This window comes from Mastacembelus armatus, chromosome 17, assembly GCF_900324485.2.
Source record: "Mastacembelus armatus chromosome 17, fMasArm1.2, whole genome shotgun sequence".
Classification (NCBI taxonomy): Eukaryota; Metazoa; Chordata; class Actinopteri; order Synbranchiformes; family Mastacembelidae; genus Mastacembelus; species Mastacembelus armatus.
This window is the reverse complement of record NC_046649.1, coordinates 7968071-7987750: the sequence shown is the minus strand read 5'-3', so window position 1 is coordinate 7987750 and position 19680 is coordinate 7968071. Positions and strand designations below refer to the sequence as shown.

The 19680-nt window shown below is 43.5% G+C and overlaps 2 protein-coding genes across 4 annotated transcripts; one reads left to right on the top strand and one right to left on the bottom strand.

Annotated features, from left to right (window-relative positions):
* Positions 1–519: 519 nt before the first annotated feature.
* LOC113133977 (serine/threonine-protein kinase tousled-like 1-B) lies at positions 520–12280 on the top strand. Of its 2 annotated transcripts, XM_026313084.2 has the most exons (22): positions 520–1110; positions 2865–2986; positions 3750–3818; positions 3974–4012; positions 4141–4216; positions 4297–4340; positions 4422–4511; positions 4631–4711; positions 4826–4918; positions 5105–5215; positions 5876–6012; positions 6160–6351; positions 6785–6851; positions 7281–7378; positions 7598–7679; positions 7775–7866; positions 7952–8041; positions 8726–8895; positions 9159–9294; positions 9569–9680; positions 9864–9971; positions 10537–12280. In XM_026313084.2, the coding sequence occupies exons 1-22, from the start codon at positions 984–986 to the stop codon at positions 10684–10686; spliced, it is 2286 nt and encodes a 761-aa protein (XP_026168869.1). In that variant the 5' UTR covers positions 520–983; the 3' UTR covers positions 10687–12280. The 2 variants fall into 2 exon arrangements, with proteins under 2 accessions (XP_026168869.1, XP_026168870.1); XM_026313085.2 differs by lacking the exon at positions 3974–4012.
* A 1567-nt stretch (positions 12281–13847) lies between these two features.
* gorasp2 (golgi reassembly stacking protein 2) lies at positions 13848–19433 on the bottom strand. Of its 2 annotated transcripts, none has more exons than XM_026314532.1 (10): positions 19278–19433; positions 18466–18546; positions 18148–18351; positions 17966–18052; positions 17729–17859; positions 16899–17031; positions 16336–16459; positions 16075–16182; positions 15591–15719; positions 13848–15071 (listed from the first exon to the last, which is right to left on the bottom strand). In XM_026314532.1, the coding sequence occupies exons 1-10, from the start codon at positions 19338–19340 to the stop codon at positions 14794–14796; spliced, it is 1338 nt and encodes a 445-aa protein (XP_026170317.1). In that variant the 5' UTR covers positions 19341–19433; the 3' UTR covers positions 13848–14793. The 2 variants fall into 2 exon arrangements, with proteins under 2 accessions (XP_026170317.1, XP_026170318.1); XM_026314533.1 differs by having other exon boundaries at positions 13848–15068.
* Between the last annotated feature and the right edge of the window lie 247 nt (positions 19434–19680).

Sequence of the window (19680 nt, the reverse complement as noted above, 5' to 3'; positions counted from 1 at the left end):
CTTTTATATGTGTGAGAGATTGTGTGTTTTGTGCTGCCCTACAAGGAGGCAAAGGCATTTTGATGCACTGCACCAAATTTGGAACAAAAGACCTTATAGCCCAGACCACATCACTATCCTCCCACCTGCACCCCCCCTGTGCAAGTTGTATTTCAAGACAGAAAAAGCAGCATATCAAGACCACATCCCTACCTGACTGGTACACTTACACAAACTCAAGCACACACACACAGAACACAGCACAGTAGCACAGGCTACTGTACATGATGCATTTACAGTAGTACACAGTATGTATACAGTATATATGCATACATGTATGTACATGTACATATATACATGTATACACAAACACATACAAACATCATATATGTATGTGTATATATATACGTATGTATTTATGTATGTATGCACAACATGCATACAATTTGTTTGTGTGCGCGCGTGCGTGCGTCCATGTGTGTGTTTCTGTTTTCCTTCGGTCTCCTCGAGCAGACAGGAACTTTCGGCCATTTTTTCGGGTTGTTTTTTTGTTTTCACCTCAACAAGAAGAAGCTGTTCTCAGGTCCACGCTGACTTGTGTCTTCTAGTGAACCTCAGGCCAGTTCGGAGGAGGGTAAAACGATCCCAGATCAGTGTCTGTTTCGGTGTCACGCCATCCCCCATCGCGCTGCTAGGTGCGCGCCAGCCTCGCGATAGCCTCGCCTACTAGAATCAAAGCTCCGCTCGCGAGCTGGATGTTGACAGGCGCGCGGTGCGGTCACCATGCGAAGGTTACGTTGGATCCGTGTCAGCGAGACTCCGAAGACGCCGCTGCTCCGCAGGACCCCGGCTCACAAAATGCGAGACGTCTAGTACCACATAGACGGACTAAGTCAGTTTACAGGCCCGTGTGGCTACAGCAGGTGTCAGACGATGGACGCGAGTTTGGGATTTCCGCGAACGGCAGAGTGCAGGCTGGCTCCTCTCGGCGGTAAAGTGGCTTCATGAGTGTCCAAAGTAACAGTGGAAGTGGTGGTGGAAGTTTGGAGGCGACGCCATCTTGGTCGCAGCTCTCCTCGTCCCCAACGATTTCTCAACAACATATAACGGCGACCGCAAAGAGCAAGGAAGGTACATCAGATCGCCAAGTGCACGAAAGACTCGTATTCTCCTTAAAGTGGGCCCTTTGGAGGAGAACTGGAGGGTTTTGGCCGCGTCGGGCTGCCGTTTAATGAAGTAAAAATGGATGTCAAGTTCACTGATGCCGTGAATTGGAAGCCAAACGTCAGCTGTCAGTTCAGTTGATGGCCAGTATAAGTAGCAGCGAGCTATCCTGTTTGCACAAAGGCTGCGCTAGCTTGTTGTCTGGTTTGCGTGACTGTCCGCTTACAGGCTTTGTCGGTCCTCAGCTGTTGATGTTTTGTAGCAGTTTGTAACAATCGCCTCCCATGAACAGCATCGAGCTCAGCTGGAGATGAAACCACGCATGCATCCATTAATGCATTGCAATGCACGTCCCCGCTGCTATCAAGTTGAGGATAGATAGGCCCTGTGTGTTTTTGAGTTTGGGGCCGTGCGGATGCATCTGTTTGTTCACACTGTTGTCGACATGTTGTTGAGCTGTTATTTACTCGGATATTGCTGAGTTGCTGGACGCGAAGTGACACAACAGTGAATTAGTTGTAGGACTCAGAAACATTGGCATGGCGACGGTGTTAAAAAGTGGCTAAGGACGAAGTCGGCGTTAAAAAGGGGATAGTTCGGGAATTAATTTTCATTGGTGTGCTAAGACAAAATAATGCTGTCATATAAAGAAAAAAAAAACAACATATAAAACAAATCACTCTCTCCCCTGTCCTTAGATAACCCCACACAGGCCCTGTGCTGTGCTCTGTTTCACTGCTCCAGGGTTTCATAATGTCCATTATGCCTTTTAGGGCTTGCCCCTGAGCTATGTAAAGATTGCAGCCAGGAAGTGTCCAATAAGGAAACAAATACTTGCAGGAGCAGTAGTCTGCAGGGAGCAGAGCACCTCTGTAAGTCTTTCCCTGGAAAGCGCTTGTCATAAAACAAGGCCTGGTCTGGCAACATAGTGCTTGTGCAAGAGAGTCCTTTTTATTTGCATTGTGGTTCAGATTAGCAGCTGTAAAGACATACCGCTCGGACATCTGCACGTCTATATGCTGAGGAAATTTAAATATAAAAGTAAAAGCAGGCCTTTTTCAATATCATCATTGTTGCACGTGTAGGATCAGACACACAGCTTCTAAAGGGCCCAAATCTGTTTTTCATTGAGGTAGCTGCACATTAAAAGGTTTTACTTTGGGATAAAACTTGTAGTCTCTTTATCTCAGTTGTTATTGTGCTTCATGTGAAAGGCCTCTGTGGTGTTGAGATCCATGAATGTCAGAGACCAGTTTAGCATTGTGTAATGAGCCAATTGTGGCAGTCTAATAAATGAGAAAGCAGAAGGACTGGTTGAAGGTTTTTGTTGATAAACTGGTGGACTCACTCTGACTGGTTGTGGATCTTCTACCTCGGGGCTCCTGATTCATAGAATGACCTTCTTGCTTAAGTTAGAAATGCACTGTCACCATCTGAAGTATCTGCCATCATAGGATAAAAATGCATCCGTTAAAGAGCTACCTACGGCACCTACAGTTAAATCCATTTTTCTATTTTTAATCCCCGAATCACTCTAATTTTCTCTAATCCTCCTCCAGATATTGTCCTCTGTTTCTTCTCTTACTGCTCATTTTCCTTCTAGTAATCTTGTCACAGGAATGTGTTTCACTCTGATCATTTGTACTACTGCTCTCTACTGTTTGTCAGTAGTTGAAAAAAGAAGTATTCAACCCTCCTGCCCTGGTCCCTTCTTATGCCAGGCCCCATGGAGGAGTTGCACAGCCTGGACCCCAGGAGACAGGAGCTTCTGGAGGCCAGGTTCACGGGAGCTGTCAGTGGAAACACAGGAGGCAGCACCGGTAGCACCAGTGGAGGTGCTAAGGTAATAGTCATACATTTTAAAAAAAAGACGTGTTTTTGAGAACACACACAAACACAGTTGAACCAGCAACTAAAGAGCCTTGTGCATTCCAGTGTTGGGACTGATAATAGATTAAAAAGCTTTTAAAACAGCATTGTTTTAATCATAGTTTTGGCTCACAAGACAACACATTTTATCTTGGGACTGTTCCAGAAAATGATGCCTTCTATTAGATGCCAGTAACAAGAAACTCCAGTCCTAAGTCCTAATATCAATACCAAAAACTACCACTGCTTGCTTGCAGCAGAAAGAATGCTGTACACAAGCTGTAGCAGCCTTGTGTTCAAAAGTGGCTATATCCATCCGTGCAGTTCCGTGTTCATAAGTGGCTATATCCATCCGTGCAGTTCCGTGTTCATAAGTGGCTATATCCATCCGTGCAGTTCCATAGACCATCAGAAACTAGTACATCAAGAGTTGGGACTTTTGGGACCCAATGAAATACGCAGCAAACCCAAATTCCCATGTTGGAAGAGCAGGTAAAGATACTTATTTTCCTTGAAAGGATGCATCACACTAGAAAGCCTTCATGTGCTGGAAAAGCACCAGGTGACACACCTAATAACTGAAGATCTGCATTCCTTTTAGTCCTGCCGGTGTTGCTTCACTGTTGTTTACGTTTCATGAGGTCACTGAAATGTGGCAGCATCACACACCTGTACTGACAATATTCATGTTGTGTGTTGTATGTTCACTTATTAGTTTGAATTATCACTGTTTGTAGGGTCTGGCCAATGAGTCGTCTAACCACAGCTATGGCAGTCTGGGCTCATCTAGCGACAAGGAGTCAGAGGTAAAACACACACAGATGTCGTCATTGTAACAGTGGAAAGAGTTGACTAGTTAGACGCTGATCCATGTTGTCGGTACTCTGTTTCTTCCTTTCACGGCCTATTCGTCTTTCTGTCCTTCCCGCTGCCTCCACCTCTCCTTCTCTTCTCTTCATAGAACTCTGATTTGAAAAGAGGGGGCTCCCCTGCCTACTCAGTATGTACTCTTTGTTGATACTGCTCCTTCCTGTTGAGTACCATCACTGGATGTTTCTTTGTTAGGTAAAACACTTGGGAATTATGTCTTTTTTTTTTTCCCCTCTTCTATTTCATATCGATTTACAGACTCCGGAGAAGAAGCACTCAGAATCATCCAGAGGGAGGAAACGAAAAGCTGACACCTATTCAGAGAGTAGTCAAGGTACGACTGACACCTGCACAAAATCTCTAAGTTGGCCATCTGTGTGTTTGTATGAAATTTTTGTCCACTTCTTAATGCAGGGAAAACCTCCACACGTGGGCCTAAGATCAGCGACTACTTTGATGTGAGTGTTGCTGCAAATGGTGATATTCTTGCATGGCACTGCTGTTGTTATTTTAATTTACATATTTGTTTCTCTGCACAGTTCCAGGGTGGAAATGGTTCCAGTCCAGTCAGAGGGCTCCCATCAGTTCGACGCTCTCCACAGAATTCACACTCTGCCCCGGGCTCAATTGTGAGTGTTTGGCAAACATTAAAATAGAACGTTTTTATTTTTTCTACAAGGTGGGTGTGAGTCTCTGCACTGTATGTTATTACAAGGTTTCACCCTTTTTTTTTTTTTTTTGTCTGCAGGTCCGGCAGAATAGCTCCTCTCCTACAAGCCTATGTTTTGGGGAACACAATCCCAAAGCCTCCTCCAGCAAGTTTGTCCAGGTAATATGACACACATGAAACAACTGTTACATCTTTTTGGGGAGTTTTTCCTGCAGTATGCATGTGCATTTATCAGTAACATCTGACTGGTACTTCTGCACTTGGTTGTCGTAGACGGAGCTGACAGGTCTGAAACTGGCTGCTCTGGAAAGCAACAAGAGTCTGGACCTGGAAAAGAAAGAGGGAAGAATAGATGACCTCCTCAGGGTGAGTTCATTGTCTGTAACCTGTGTTGCTGAGCATATAGAAGAATCATCAGCTAATGTATAAATATTGTCATTTCAGGTTTTATTTGTATATATATATATATATATATATATATATATATATATATATATATATATATAAAACACAGCTCAATTTAACACTCACCCTGGTGTCTTTCCTGAACAGGCTAACTGTGATCTGCGGAGACAGATTGATGAACAGCAAAAACTCCTGGAGAAATACAAGGAGAGGCTCAACAAGTGCATCACTATGAGCAAGAAGCTGCTTATAGAAAAGGTATTTATTTTTCTATGCACACTGTGCATTTAATTAAAGAAATTTGAAGCTGTATGAAGTGGATTTTGACCTCCAGGACAGAAAAAACAAGCAGCACAGCCAGCAGAAATGGTGTATCACAATATGGCTAGTGTGTTACAGAAAAAGCTTGAAATGCAGTGGATATAATTCCACAAAGGCATCCCTTCCTCATTATAAGTCCCCTTTTCCTCTGCGTTTTAGCTCTGCTTTGGTTCCCAAGTCCTAGGAGAACAAATGTCTCTTTTGGTTGGTAGATTTTTAAATCTCTTTACCAGCCATGTGTCTTTTTTAGGTCTCCACCATTCTGGGTTGTAGTTACACAGAACAGCACCGTGGTGGAAGTTGGGCTTGGTATAAAATAATGCTAAAGGAGACACCTCGATACGGCTGGAGGATTCTGTTGTCCTTTTACAAATAAACACAAACATTTATTTTTTTTGGGGATGTAACCTAGCTCTCATTGATTTACTGTGGCTTGGATTGTGCCTTATTACCAAATGAATATATAAGTAACGTATGGGTCAGGGCCTGTCGTTGAAGTATTTTCCAAGTTTGAATTATAAATGTAAATGTTGAAATGTTTACAGCACCACTCTCTATTATTTCTGATTTTGTGTGTGTGTGTGGTTTTGTGCACAGAGCACCCAGGAGAAGCAGTCGTGTCGTGAGAAGAGCATGCAGGACCGCCTCCGTCTCGGTCACTTCACCACCGTCAGACATGGAGCATCCTACACGGAGCAGTGGACTGATGGATATGCATTCCAGAACCTGATCAAGTGAGAGTTTGCGAGCACATGCATCATTTATGAATCCATTCAAACAAACAAAATTTTGTGGTTGATAATTTTGCTGTGGGCATTGTATTATAAATAGTGTTTAAGTTCTTAAACACAAAGGTACATTTGCGTGTGCTTTGTACACAGACAACAGGAGGGCATCAACCAACAGAGGGAGGACATAGAGCGACAGAGGAAGCTACTGGCCAAAAGGAAACCTCCGAACCCTGCATCGCCCTCTGTCTCGGTGGCCTCCACATCTGAACCCAAGCAGCGAAAAACTAAGGTCGTCAACGGCAACGATTCTGACCCTTTCCTCAAGCCCTCTTTGCCTCAGTTGTGAGTACACTCAAAAAATACATACTGTCAGTAGGAAAGTGGAGGAGGCTCGGCCATAAAATGTGAGGGCTGATCGTCCTATTTATGATGTTTTGCTTGTAGGCGTTTTACAGTTTGGGGCGTCTTTAATATCTCTTCATAAAGATGATCCAAATCAGAGGTGTTAAGATACAGTGTCTGTGTAAATCCAGGTTCACTACACCACCACACAGAGTTAAAGATATTGTTTGGCATATGTCTGGATTTCATTTCCTCTGGTCAGTCACAATGAGTGGAAACCTGCTTCTGTTTTCAGTTGGCCGATTAGAAAAATCTTTTTAACCTGAAATAGGTTTGACTTTATTGAGGCATCTATAATTCAGAATTCATATGCCCAGTCCAGTTTGTCTGTTTGGTTCTATTCTAAGGTTTTGACTAGTCTATGTTTTGGCAGACTGACCCTTGCTGAGTACCACGAGCAGGAAGAGATCTTCAAGCTCCGCCTCGGACATTTGAAAAAGGTCAGCAGGAAAAAGCCAAGCACTCAGTCAACAGGACAGCATTACTTTCTGTTGCATGATGCTGTTTTCTAATGCATGTCTTCCAGGTGTAGATTGCACAACATTTAGTTTAAATTGGGGTAACATCAAATGGCTAAAATGTAAATGGAAGCATTAAAAGCATGACTAAAAGGATGTAGAGATGCTCCCACATACAGCTTTGATCGTCCACTGGAGTGTTTACCTGCACTAATGAGATTAAAGTGCATGCATCATCTAACGCAGAAAGAATCGAAATGTTATACATCTCATCGTGTGTGTGTGTGTGTGTGTGTGTGTGTGTGTGTGTGTGTGTGTGTGTGTGTGTGTGTGTGTGTGTGTGTGTGTGTGTGTGTGTGTGGGGGGTGGGTGGGTGGGTGGGGGTGTGTGTGTGTGTGGGTGTGGGTGTAGGAGGAAGCTGAGATCCAAGCAGAGCTGGAGCGGTTGGAGCGGGTGAGGAACCTCCACATCAGGGAGCTGAAGAGGATCAACAATGAGGACAGCTCAGCGTAAGTTAGCAAGCAGTACCAGAACCTGCCAAGCACCCCGATAGTTTAAGACCTGGACTAAAAAATACATGGGCAGTGTCTGATGTAATTTAAATGTGTTTAGTTTGTGTTTAGAAGAGAAATACAGTCATCTGTCTTTGCTAATCATTGGTTCATACAGATTAGATTAGATTTTAGATCAGTTTCCAGGTCAGAGCACTGAGTGGTTTGTCCTCACAGGTTTAAAGACCACCCTACACTGAATGAGAGGTACCTGCTGCTGCACTTGCTGGGCAGGGGTGGCTTTAGTGAAGTCTACAAGGTAATATTTGTACGGCCAGATTACTAGGTTTCTGTTTTCTCCCTCTCTCTGAAAAGTGTGTTTTGAGACGTGTGTGTTTTTGTTGTCACACACAGGCGTTTGACCTGTTTGAGCAGCGTTATGCAGCTGTTAAAATCCACCAACTCAACAAGAACTGGAGAGAGGAAAAAAAGGAGAATTACCACAAGTAGGTCCCATCCACACAACCTTAAATGCACAAAGACACAAATGTTTCTGCAGAAACACACGTGTTGACATTTATGCCCTTCCAGACATGCATGCAGGGAGTACCGAATACACAAGCAGCTGGACCATCCCAGAATAGTCAAACTGTACGACTATTTCTCCCTGGATACCGACACGTGAGTCATGTCTGACCTGTACTAGTTGCATTCTTTGCAGGAGTTTTAAAACACTGTGCACATCATATATTTGTGAAGGCCCTACCCAGTGATTATTGGAATATTGTATGAGTTAGTAATCTGCCTTGAGGCTGTACGTCACAGGGTGCTACAAGTAAGAGCAAATATCATAAGGGTGTTATCAGATCAGACGAGAAAACAGTAAAAGCAGTTATCAGAAATATGTGTGGCTCACTATCAACATGCCCTGACAATAGAATCTGTTTTACGGGATCAACTTATTTTGAGGGAGATGAAGCCATTCCTAAAGAGAGCTAAAGAAACTGGGCCTGCCCAGTCTGACACACCACATTCTTAGGCATAAAACCTTTTTAATGCTGAGTGTAAAGGTCGAGCTTAGGCCCAGGTCACATTGTACCATGTTAGAAGCACTGGCTTTGGGTAACTGAGTAGCTGACATTCCTGACCCTGACCTCTGACCTCCATGTAGAGAAGGGGAAAGTGAAATTCCTCATCTTAGCTTTGTCTTTCCAGCTCTTTAAAAGAAACATCTACTTGTTAATATTTCTACTCAGTGATTACTAAATTAATGACAGTATTCTTGTAATGATAGGTTTTTTTTTTTGTTTGTTTTTTTCTCTCTGGGCTGTAATGGTGTGTGTCCGTTTCTCTATTCCCACCCAGATTCTGTACAGTTCTTGAGTTCTGTGAAGGAAACGACCTGGACTTCTACCTGAAACAAAACAAGCTGATGTCAGAAAAGGAGGCCCGCTCCATTGTCATGCAGATTGTCAGCGCGTTGCGCTACCTCAACGAGATCAAGCCCCCCATCATCCACTACGACCTCAAACCTGGTGGGTGACATGGTCAAAAGATTTGAAATGAATTACAGAGTAAAATTTAGGTAACTGAAAGTTGATGATGGCTGTAACTTCTTTGAAGAGGTTAGGCTCTTTGCTATTGCTGTTATTGTTTTTCTTTTCAACATGGGACTGAACCTAGTGTATCAAATGCTGTTGGACCAATCCTTTCCAAACCTGAAGATGACATTCTGTCAAACACACCATGCTGAGTCTCTGTGTGTGTGTGTGTGTGTGTGTGTGTGTGTGTTGCACAGGGAACATCTTATTGGTGGATGGCACTGCATGTGGAGAAATCAAAATCACAGACTTTGGCCTGTCCAAAATAATGGATGACGATAACTATGGTGTGGACGGGATGGACCTGACATCACAGGGAGCAGGCACCTACTGGTAAGATACACACACACACCAATCAGTATCTCTTTCAGATACATGTACGTAGTATAGACCCAGTTTGTAATTATACATAAGATGTCCTCATCAAATGCCTTGTTGTATTTTGAATATACAGTGACATATTATCATCTTATTGCTAATAAATTCACATTAATTCCTATTGCTTGTATGGTATGAACTAATTACAGTCAATTCAAGGAATCCGATTTGCAAAACTGTATGGACTATGTATTTCATAGATTGACCCGTGCAGTACTCTGTGTTTCAGGTACCTTCCCCCAGAGTGTTTTGTGGTGGGAAAGGAGCCACCGAAAATCTCAAACAAGGTGGATGTCTGGTCTGTGGGAGTGATCTTCTTCCAGTGCCTCTATGGACGCAAGGTACAGCACTAAACACCACACACACAAATTAAAGATGTTGGAAGATAAGATCTGTGCATATTAGCGTAGACTTTTGTCTACAGAAACAACTACAGGGGTTTAACAGTTGAAGCAACATTAAATCTGTTAGACTGTGTTCATTATCATGTTTGGTTTTTTTTGTTGTTTTTCGTTTTTCATCAGCCGTTTGGTCACAACCAGTCTCAGCAAGACATTCTTCAGGAAAACACAATCCTCAAGGCCACAGAGGTCCAGTTCCCTGCTAAACCACAGGCCAGCACAGAGGCCAAGGTGTAACACTAACACACACACACACACACACAGATAAGGCTCATTATGTTGGTTTTAACTTAATTGCTGAATGACACCTTTGCTTAATTTTACTGCCATCAACACCAATCCAATAAATAGTCTCTGTTGTCCTTAGTAGGAGGTGGGCAATATGGGTTTTATCTTTATTCTCTAAGCTCAACTAAAATGGACAATAGATGAAACAGCTACATTGTTTGTTTTTGGGCCCAGTGAAATTCACAAAATATCAAGGACCTGGTTCCCGTTATTGCAAAAGTCCTGTAAATTGTAAAATGTTATAATGTAGTTCTAATGAGTAACTGGTATTGCCCAGGCCGGTCTCATACAGCTAGAGATGTTAAAGGGATGATAACATCTGCATGAACAACAAAGCAAAATGACAGTTGAATACTGAGATGTGGTGTGTTGCAAACAAACAGGTTAAAGTGCAGTCTTTGCTGCAAAGTAGAAATAGGTACACACACACTGTTTCTTAAGTAAATAAGAATAATCGACACACGCAGGCTGCAGGACAGTTTGTAAAATCCTCTCTCCTGCTCCGCAGGCATTTATCCGCCGCTGTCTGGCCTACCGCAAGGAGGACAGGTTTGACGTTCACCAGCTGTGCTCAGACACCTACCTCCTCCCTCACATGAGACGTTCAAATTCCTCCGGCTCCCTGCAGCCCTCCGCCTCATCGCTCCCCACCTACTGACTGGCTCTCTCACATGACTGGCAGAACCCTCTGGCCAATCTCAAGGCAGGATTGTAAGAGGTGAAGGACAATGGATGTGGATGTTCTTTAGTGGAGTTGTTCCCAAAACAGATAAATAAGCAACAGAACAGAAATGAATGGAAAACATGAGATGGGAAGAAGAGGGATACTCTCATTGCAGAAGTTGTACAGAGTTGTGCCCTTGAACTCAGCTGAGTGAGATGGTGCAAAGAAGAAAATGGAAGACTGACAAATCCAAAAGGAAATGGAAAAAGAATGATAGAAGAAGCAGCAGTGGAATGTCTCAGTATTGTTTGGAGCAAGAGAAAAAGACTGAAGCTTGTGGATTTGTGTGTGGACTTAATTAACTTAACTCTTAGGAGACATTTCAGCAGGTATATGAGCTCCTAGATGGCCCAGCCCGACTCTCATAGCTCTACATACATGTACACATACAGATACACATACATCTTAATACACCAGGGCTGAGAATTGTGTTGTTAGTCTTGTTGCTTATGAGGATGGTGGCCAGCAAGGAAGACACGGGCTGTGGTGCAGAGGATGTACGAGTGTCTGTTCGTCAAATGTGAACTACCTGTTTAAATCTCATTGAATTTCCTCCTCAGAGTGCCTCTGCACGCAGGGGTGAACTTTAAAGTAACGATGTAACCTTGAACGGGACTTAACTTAAAAAAAAAAAACAAACAAAAAAAAAAAACCTTCCATATTAAATTTCTGAGGTTGGTTTGCACTTCCAATCTGTATCACAGACATCTGGTCTCTCAGATTTGCCATGAAATACAATATTGTGGTAGTTCCAGACTTATCCATAGTCAGATCCTCCGTTAACAGTTTTTATTGTGTTGCAAAGCAATTCAGGTCCACATAAAGTGGATCTGTGAATTTCGTCTTAATCCATTTTTGCTGTTCTAATAGGAGTAGAAATGTTTCAATGGGCATAGTACTGCAGTACCATGTTGCCACAGCTGTACTCATCAACCTGCCTGAAGAGAGTTGGACTCAACCAAGGGACTGGATCGGTTGTTGCTGCACTGCAAAGACTCAGAACTCACAGACTAGTGTACATTTCATGTGCGGGAGAAATTACTCACTAGCAGATATAGAATAATAAGGCTTATCCCTGCTCCCCAGTGTCTCACTTCGCTATGTTTTTGTGTTTCCTCCTGAAAGCTGTTCTCAGTTTGCTGCTATAAATGTTGCTTTTAGTTTGTACCGTGTGAACGGTTTTCGCTCACACCTGTGCTTACTTGAACTGCGTTAAGAGAAACGCTCTACAGAGCCTGTATGTCTGAAATGGACACGCACTGTGCTGTGCGAGGGGTGCAACACTTTCTTCTGCCACCATCGTCAAACGTTCATGTGGGTTTTTGTTTACTTTCGTGTAAGAATCCAACAGACATTGTATGGAGCAAACTCCTGGTGTGCTGTTCTGGTAGGAATGGTCACACCTGTTCCTGCCAGCAGGAATAGGCGCGCTCCAGGTTGGCCTGTGTTGCAGCATGATTTACTGCAGCTAGAAATCAAGTGGATATATCCAAATGTTGTTGTCCTGTAAATAAAATACTTACCTGTATGATGTTGTGACATTTTAAGCCCCTGTGAAATGCAGCTTGTCTGGGCTCAGCCAAAATCACACCCTTGGCAAAGGAAGGAGACATTCTAGGGCGTGAAGTCCAGTGGAAGCTGTAAATAGCAAGCTGTGGCTGCCTTCACCTCCTTTAAAAATCTGTCCTAATTGATGTTGTGTAACAGTTGTAGTGTAGGCAACATGACAGGTGCATTAACGTGCAGGATGTACCTGCTCACAGCTTGCTGCTCCCACATGAAAGTATGCATCCAGTTTGACAGACTCATTTCATTCACTTATGTACAGTAAGGCATAAAACAGTCTTAGCCTCGCCTATTTCCCCCCTAACTTCTTATAATCAAAAGCATCTTAAGAGAACACGTTCTTGCATCAGGTGCATATACCACCTGATGAATGAGAGCTGTGTGTAGTTTGATGGTAGTGCAGCTGTCAGTAAACTACATCAGATCACATTAGCTGTGGGGGTGCAACACTAGCCCATGTCATTCATATGCAATAAAGATTGCCTTACAAGTCTTCATTCCTGCAGTGTGACCCGTATTTCCTGCAGAGGGTAATGCAACCTTGCTACAAGTGTTTGACACAAGCTGGAGCTCAGAAGAAGGTGACATCTGTGAGAAGACTGGCAGAAATTACAGCTTCACAGATGTCACAATGTTTTGTAGTGTCAAAAACAAATTCTTAAATGTAATTTAACTACTATATAATTTACCTGGTCGTTGCGTCAGCAGGCGTTTATTAAAATCTCACGTTCCTGTCATTGGGGATTGTGAAAGCATGATTTATGGATCTAAATTACACTTGTAATAACTTGAATCTTTCTAGCAAATAGCACAACTGACAACTGAATAGCTATAATTTGAATATTAGTGAATTTATGGCATGAAATATCTTACTTTGAAAACCTCCTGGCATACTTGATTTTTCACTTTTGTAATGTGTAGTACATATTTTAAAGTGGGCGGTGTCAAAAATGACATTTTCTTTCAGGATTCCAAGGTCCAGAAAGGACGTGTGTCATTAAAAAAAAAACATTGTTGCTATTAGAGATGCAGATGAAAAAAATCTAACTTGAACATTTGCAATTAGATCTTAAGCAGGCCTCTGTCCCATACTGCTATGTTGGCAGTCACATGACTCAGTCATTTATTCTGCAGGATCTGTCCTTGGTAACGGTTGGATTTCTACAGTAAGTGAATTCCATATGCACAGGAAGTGCAAGTTGACAACTTTTTACATGTGTTTCACTAAGTTTTACTTTAGTTTTTCCCTACCTTTTGAACTTAAGTTCGTATTTTCACCTTTGTTTCACACAATTACTGCATGTTTCCCAAATATTTTTGTAATACCTAAAATTTCCATCTGCATTTCTTATCTTTACACTTGCCTTTTTTCTCTGTAACGCCTGCAACCTCGGGTGGTCAGCCTAATTTCCCAATACAGCTTTCGTCTTGATTTCTTTTTATTTGTGTAAAGCGTGGCTGACACTGCAGAAATGAAAAGAGTAGCAACATACACTGCAGATGATATATAAAGACACGCAGACACCTTGTAAAATTAATTTGGCTTTATTGCTCGCACTGTGCATACTGTAGATATTCTCAGAACGTTATATTACAGCAGAGCCTTGCGGCTGTACTGCATCACTGCAACTCTGCTTACCAATTTGCTCAGCCATGCCAGGACAGGACATACCTGCGTATTTAATAACCAATAATCCTGCACCCATGTTCCGCCCCACTAATAAAGACCCAGCAGCAAACACACACACACTACTCAGTAGCTCATGTAACTATAAACTTCCATCCCCTCTGGCATGGCCTCCTTCAGGCTGTCTGTGCGGTAGAGACTGTGCGCTGTAGAGTCCTGGGTATACATGGAGACACACATTGGGACAGACTAATCATTTCAAACCACAAAAAGGTGGTGGCAAAATAATGCAAAACTAACATGTCAATCAAATTAATCTACTGGTCATGGGGATCTGTAAACTAATAAATGGTTACATGTTAAGGCTGGACGATCCAGAATCTCTAAGATCTAGTTCAGATTTTGCTTGTGCCTATTTCGAATACAGCAGCGGAAGATTTTTTTCCATATTGGCCCACATGTGATAGCTCTGTTCTGATTTCTTCCAGTGACCAGTTACACGACTGAACAGTTAGTTAATAATCAGGTTAGATGTTGGTTGTTGAAGCTATTCTCAATTACTAATAAGGCATTCATTCTCATACCACAGCTCAGACAAGTTTCATGATAATCTGGTAAAAGACATGTTGGTAAGATCAGTCTACATTCGTCCTCCATTCTTCATCACCCAACACAAGCTTCCTCGCCTACAACTGGATCATGCCGACCTCTGTGTCTGAACCTGTGTAGCTGTCTGCCTGTGCCTCGTTGCCAAATAAATAGAAAAATACAGGAAAAGACAGACGGGAGAAAGAGAGAAACCAGGTGCGTGTTTTGGTTTGATGGTAAGCGGGTGCTTCTTTTCCTGCTTACGACGATGTTAGTGTTGTTTCCGTGGGGGCCGGTGATTCCGTGGCGTTTGTAGAGAGGGGTTCTGTGGGTGCTGTGGAGATGGCGACAAGGTCGGTCGCAGGAGCTGCTTTGACTGTTGCTAGGGCTGGAGGGGCATTGATGGAGGTGGGCAGGAGGGGGACCACTCCCTGAGGGAGGAGAGGAGGCAGCTGGGACGGCAGCATGGTGGGTAGAGGGGGCAATGGGGTCAAACCTGGCAGGTTTAGGGGTGGGAGAGCAGCCAGAGGTGGAACTGCTGGTGACAAACAGTGAAAAAAAAATTGATTGCATCATTCTCTGCTTTCTCCATTTTTTGCTTAGGATTTATTATTAAAAATAAGAGAACGACACTCCACATTTATATTTACTTGTATGTGTGTTCACATTTTATATAAATTCATACTATTAAATATGAACTTTATACTGCTAGTACATCAATCACTGATGTATTGTAGCTGCACTAGGGTCTTTGGTAACAGGAATTGATATGAGACAATTAAGACAGACATTTCAAGAGAGCAAACCTTCTACACAGTGATTGATTTGTTTGCTATAGTGCCACAATAGAAACCTTTTTAACATTTGTTTGAACACCTAAAAGACATACTTAAGCACTTTTATCCTCTTAAAAATGTAACTTTTGACCCCTTGTGGGGGTCCCATCTGTCACTTTGGGTATAGAATGCCTGTGACTAGACTATAATACTGTGCTGTGTACAGTAAAGATGTGCAACAGCAGCAAATAAAAATATATGTTTTGTGTTACTGTGTTTACCTGATGTTCCTACTGTTGGTGGTAAGGAGCTGGTCCCTGCTAACGACACAGCATTGAGGTCTGGGAGTGGCAGGTTCAGATTAGGAAGGTTAGGGAGTGGAGGTAAGCCACCTGGGAGGGGCATCAGACCTAAAATCACACACACACATAAAACACACGTGACTCAGATGGACTTTCATGTGTTAATGATGACCATGTGTAAGACTATTTCAATCTTTACTAACAGCAGGGGCTTGTCCTTAAGAAAACAAAGTGTGTGTAGTATGTAAACATAGTAAGACTTGATATTGGATAATGCTGCTGCTGCAGACTTTTGTCTTTCTTCTGCCAGGGTGTGAACACACACTCAGAAATGTGTGGAGAAAAAGCTCTAACAACTCTGTCTCGCATTGGCTTTTCCAAACATTCTGAGTTGAAAGAGCAGCAGAAAGGCCGATGACGTGCGCTTTGACTTGGGGAAACAAAAAGAAAAAAAATCACCCACCTGGCAGCGTCGTGGAGAGGTTGAAGCTAGTGGAGGCAGGATTCAGTGGAGTGAGGGAGCTGAGGGTGGGGCTGGTGGAGGAGGGGAGCAGAGGGACTGTGGGCAAACCTGGAGATGTAGGCGACACAGACATTAAATCAGAATATTTGGAGGAAATACACAATGCTCATGAGTGAAGCATATGGTTTTACCTAATGAGTCCAGTGGATCAGAACAAATGAGTAAGCATGAAACGGAAAAGGAGAAAGTAAGATGAAATACCTGTCTGCAGCTCACTGGGTATGGTGGGTGGAGCTGTGTTAATTGACAGACCACCCAGTGAATCTTCCAGACCTGTGGAGACGACCGGTGCAGTGGGAGGAGGGGTCACTGCTGAAAGCTGGACCTGAACAATTCAAACGAGAGAACAAGCTGAAGCAGAGCTAGAGAAAACATCGCTGCTGTCAAAGTGCTAAGGTCACATTCACCCAGACTTCCAATTAATTCTAATCAGCTACACTGCTCCCTCTCTGTCCTGAGTGCTTGGCTGCATACAGAACAACTTTTATTGAGTGTGAACATTTTAAAAAAGCTGAGACACAAAACAAAACTATTTTCAATGTCATGCACAAACACTGCACTCTGATAGATAATGTTTTGGCTGGTGCAGAATTCTCAGGGACACAGGCAATAGAGGCACATATTTCTTATGTTTTCCGTCTGTAGTTCCCTTTGAAGCTGTCATATACAAGTGCTTTTCAATAGATTAAAATGTCTTTAATCCGAACTGAGGACGTTGTGTAATGAAGTTCAACCTGGAAGATGAGTTCTACATGTGGACTGACCTCAGTGAATCCATCCTTCAGCGGACTGATGGGCTCACTGGGAGAATTTGCAGGGAAGCTGATTTTCTTCCCTTCTTCAAAAGGCCGGGTGGGAATCCTGTGAAGGTATCCGTAGCCAATCCCACATCCCAGGCTGGAAAAGAGGCCATTAGATTTAAAGTCACTGTACACAACCTTTAAAAATTCAAATAGGTCTGTATTACATTTATTGACAGCTGTTTCTGGAGATGCACCGATTGACCGGCCAGTGATCGGAATCGGCCAATTTTTCGCATGACCGGCCCGGATCGGTGACCAGCCAGTCAGTCTCACGTCTTGCCAATTCCGAGCTGATCCTTTTATTGCCAGCAGCGCAGGCAATGACATAGCCACGCGCACACTCACAGTCGCGTGTAAACATGTCGGTGTGGAAGTTCTTTTCTGTGAGTGAAGATGACACATTTGTAAGGCCAAAATACAACGTGGGGGAACAACCAGTTTTGTTAGTGAGCCTACTTTGTTAGTTATATTTTATTTCTAACTTTTTCAAGTCACAGAGCACTTTATTTTGTTGATAGATATTTTGTTATGAGAAGATCCCGTAACCTTTATTAGTTTCTTTTATTATAAAATAAAAAATGTCATTGAGGAAAAGAAGATGTTTGTTTTTGTTGGTATAACTCTACAGGTTAGTTACAGGAACTCATTTTATACCTTTTTCAAGGCACAAAGCACTTTATTTTGTTGTGAGAAGATCCTGCAGTGTTTAAAAATTTCTTTTATTATAAAATAAAAAAAATTTCTTTGAAAAAAATATTTCTGTATATGCTAACATTACGGTACGGTATTACCTGCCCTCTCCTCCCCAGGCACTATTAGGTGTGATGACCACCTCTCTGCAGTTGTCGGTGTCTGTGTTGTACACATAGAGCTTCAGGCCTTTTCCCTCGTGGCTCTCTATCAGTGAGAACAAGTCCTCTGACTGCAGATAAAGCCCCAGAGGGGGTCAGACAAAAGGAGGACACACAATCAGTGTTAGGAGTGTGCAGGGGAGACAGCAGCAAGGGCTGAAAGTGCTGATACATTACCTCATTCATAACAGTGTCAGCACCGATGATGTAGTCAGTATATGGCCGCAAGCCGGCAAGCGCTGCTGGAGAGTTAGGCTCTACTTCCTGTGAAGAGAGGAGGGGGGTGATAAACAAACAATAAAACAACTGTCATGTGATACAAGACAATAGAAAACAGATGAGTCTTAAGGGATGCCTACCAGCACGTGCCAAACATTCTCATTGGCTCCCTCGAAGCTGCAGAAGCGAATAGAGACGCCAAGCAAGCCCTGCCCACCCCAAAGGTTGCTGGGTGTGACAGTGGCTTCCCGCAGCTCCAAGGTCTTTGAGGAGTAAACCAGCATCTTAACAGGTTTCTCCACACTGGCTTTTAGCAAGTCCTTCAAGGTGTCATTGTCCTTGTTCTGTAGAAAGCAGGATGGAAAGAAGGAAGAAGAGGTAACCATGAAATATGTAGTTGTGTGTGTGTGTGAGAGATGCATTTGGTCCTATAAGGTAGAGCTGCTGACTTTCCTTACCAGCCTGGTGTTGTTGATGGAGACGATAAAGTCAAAGAAAGGCTCCAGTCCTGCACGGTGTCCAGGGGAGTTCTCCTGAACCTGCACAAGATTGAGGGACAACTTGAGTCGCTGCTGGACTGTGGCTCCTACCATCAGTGTTTGCACTGTACTGAATAGCGGGTTGTGTGAGATGGTGCCCGAGGTGTTGAGGACTGACCTGCAGCCACTCTCTACTGAGATGTTTAGCCCGACCCCAAACTCAACCGGGTATCTCAGCCACACAAAGCCTCAGCTCTAACCCTAACCTCACCCACGGAGCCCTGACATGAACCAGTCTCACTACGGCAACTTCACGGTCTTTGCTTTTTCCCGTGATGCAGTAGAATGGCTCCAGTCTAGTCTCTGCTACTGCCGCTTACTCACAGCTCATGCTTCAACTCTGGAGCAGGACATGTGTTATCTTGTTGCTAACACCCTCACAGCCAAAGCAATGTAAAGACAAAGAGCCTGCACCGGTGCTGTCCGGTAACGGGCACAAGCTTGGCAGATTTAACGCTAGTTTGCTAGTTAGCTGCAGCGCTAGTGCCCAGCTAACGTCACCGACAGGCAGTTTCAAAACAAAAAACAAAAACGAAACGATGTGAGACCCGGGCACACATCTGCAACACACGGCCTGTCCCTGACGGGTGTTAGTTTTATCCGGACGGAGGCCCCAGCATCATCCCCGGCCTCTCGTCCACACACGGAGGGGGGAGTCCTGCGCCTCAGACCGGACGCTGAGCTGCCGTTACCGCCTGACAACCAACGGGCTGTAGGGGCTGAAAACTCACCCGGAGGACGTGGTAGCCCTCGGAGCCTCCTCCCGGTATCTCCACGCTCTGAGATCCTCCCATGGCTTCGCTCTGTTAAGGCTTTCTAGGTGTTTTATGGCAGTTTGTCACCCAGCGGACGTAAGACACCTGAACACTTCACACACCGGGTACACGTCGCCAAATGACTGGCCGAGTGATGCGCATGCGCCGTGACGTGGCAGGAAACAAGGCCTTTTGAAATCTAGTTTGCAGCTCGAGGCAACAGCCCATTGATAGTAAAGCATACACCTGACACAAAACCTTTAAAAACAACGCATTTACCATTCATTTCAGATCGGTTTCCTTATGTTGTTATGTAGTCAGACAGACTATATATATATATATATATATACATATATATATAGTCAGACAGACTATATAT

Bases quoted from the DNA above. Each gene is read 5' to 3' on its own strand.
- LOC113133977 (XM_026313084.2), top strand. From the start codon at position 984: ATGAGTGTCCAAAGTAACAGTGGAAGTGGTGGTGGAAGTTTGGAGGCG. The intron at 6,352-6,784 runs GTGAGTACACTC...ATGTTTTGGCAG, and splicing joins AAGCCCTCTTTGCCTCAGTT to ACTGACCCTTGCTGAGTACC. The intron at 8,896-9,158 runs GTGGGTGACATG...TGTGTTGCACAG, and splicing joins CCACTACGACCTCAAACCTG to GGAACATCTTATTGGTGGAT.
- gorasp2 (XM_026314532.1), bottom strand. From the start codon at position 19,340: ATGGGAGGATCTCAGAGCGTGGAGATACCGGGAGGAGGCTCCGAGGGC. The intron at 18,352-18,465 runs GTAAGGAAAGTC...TGCTTTCTACAG, and splicing joins CCATCAACAACACCAGGCTG to AACAAGGACAATGACACCTT. The intron at 18,053-18,147 runs GTAGGCATCCCT...CTCTCTTCACAG, and splicing joins AGAATGTTTGGCACGTGCTG to GAAGTAGAGCCTAACTCTCC.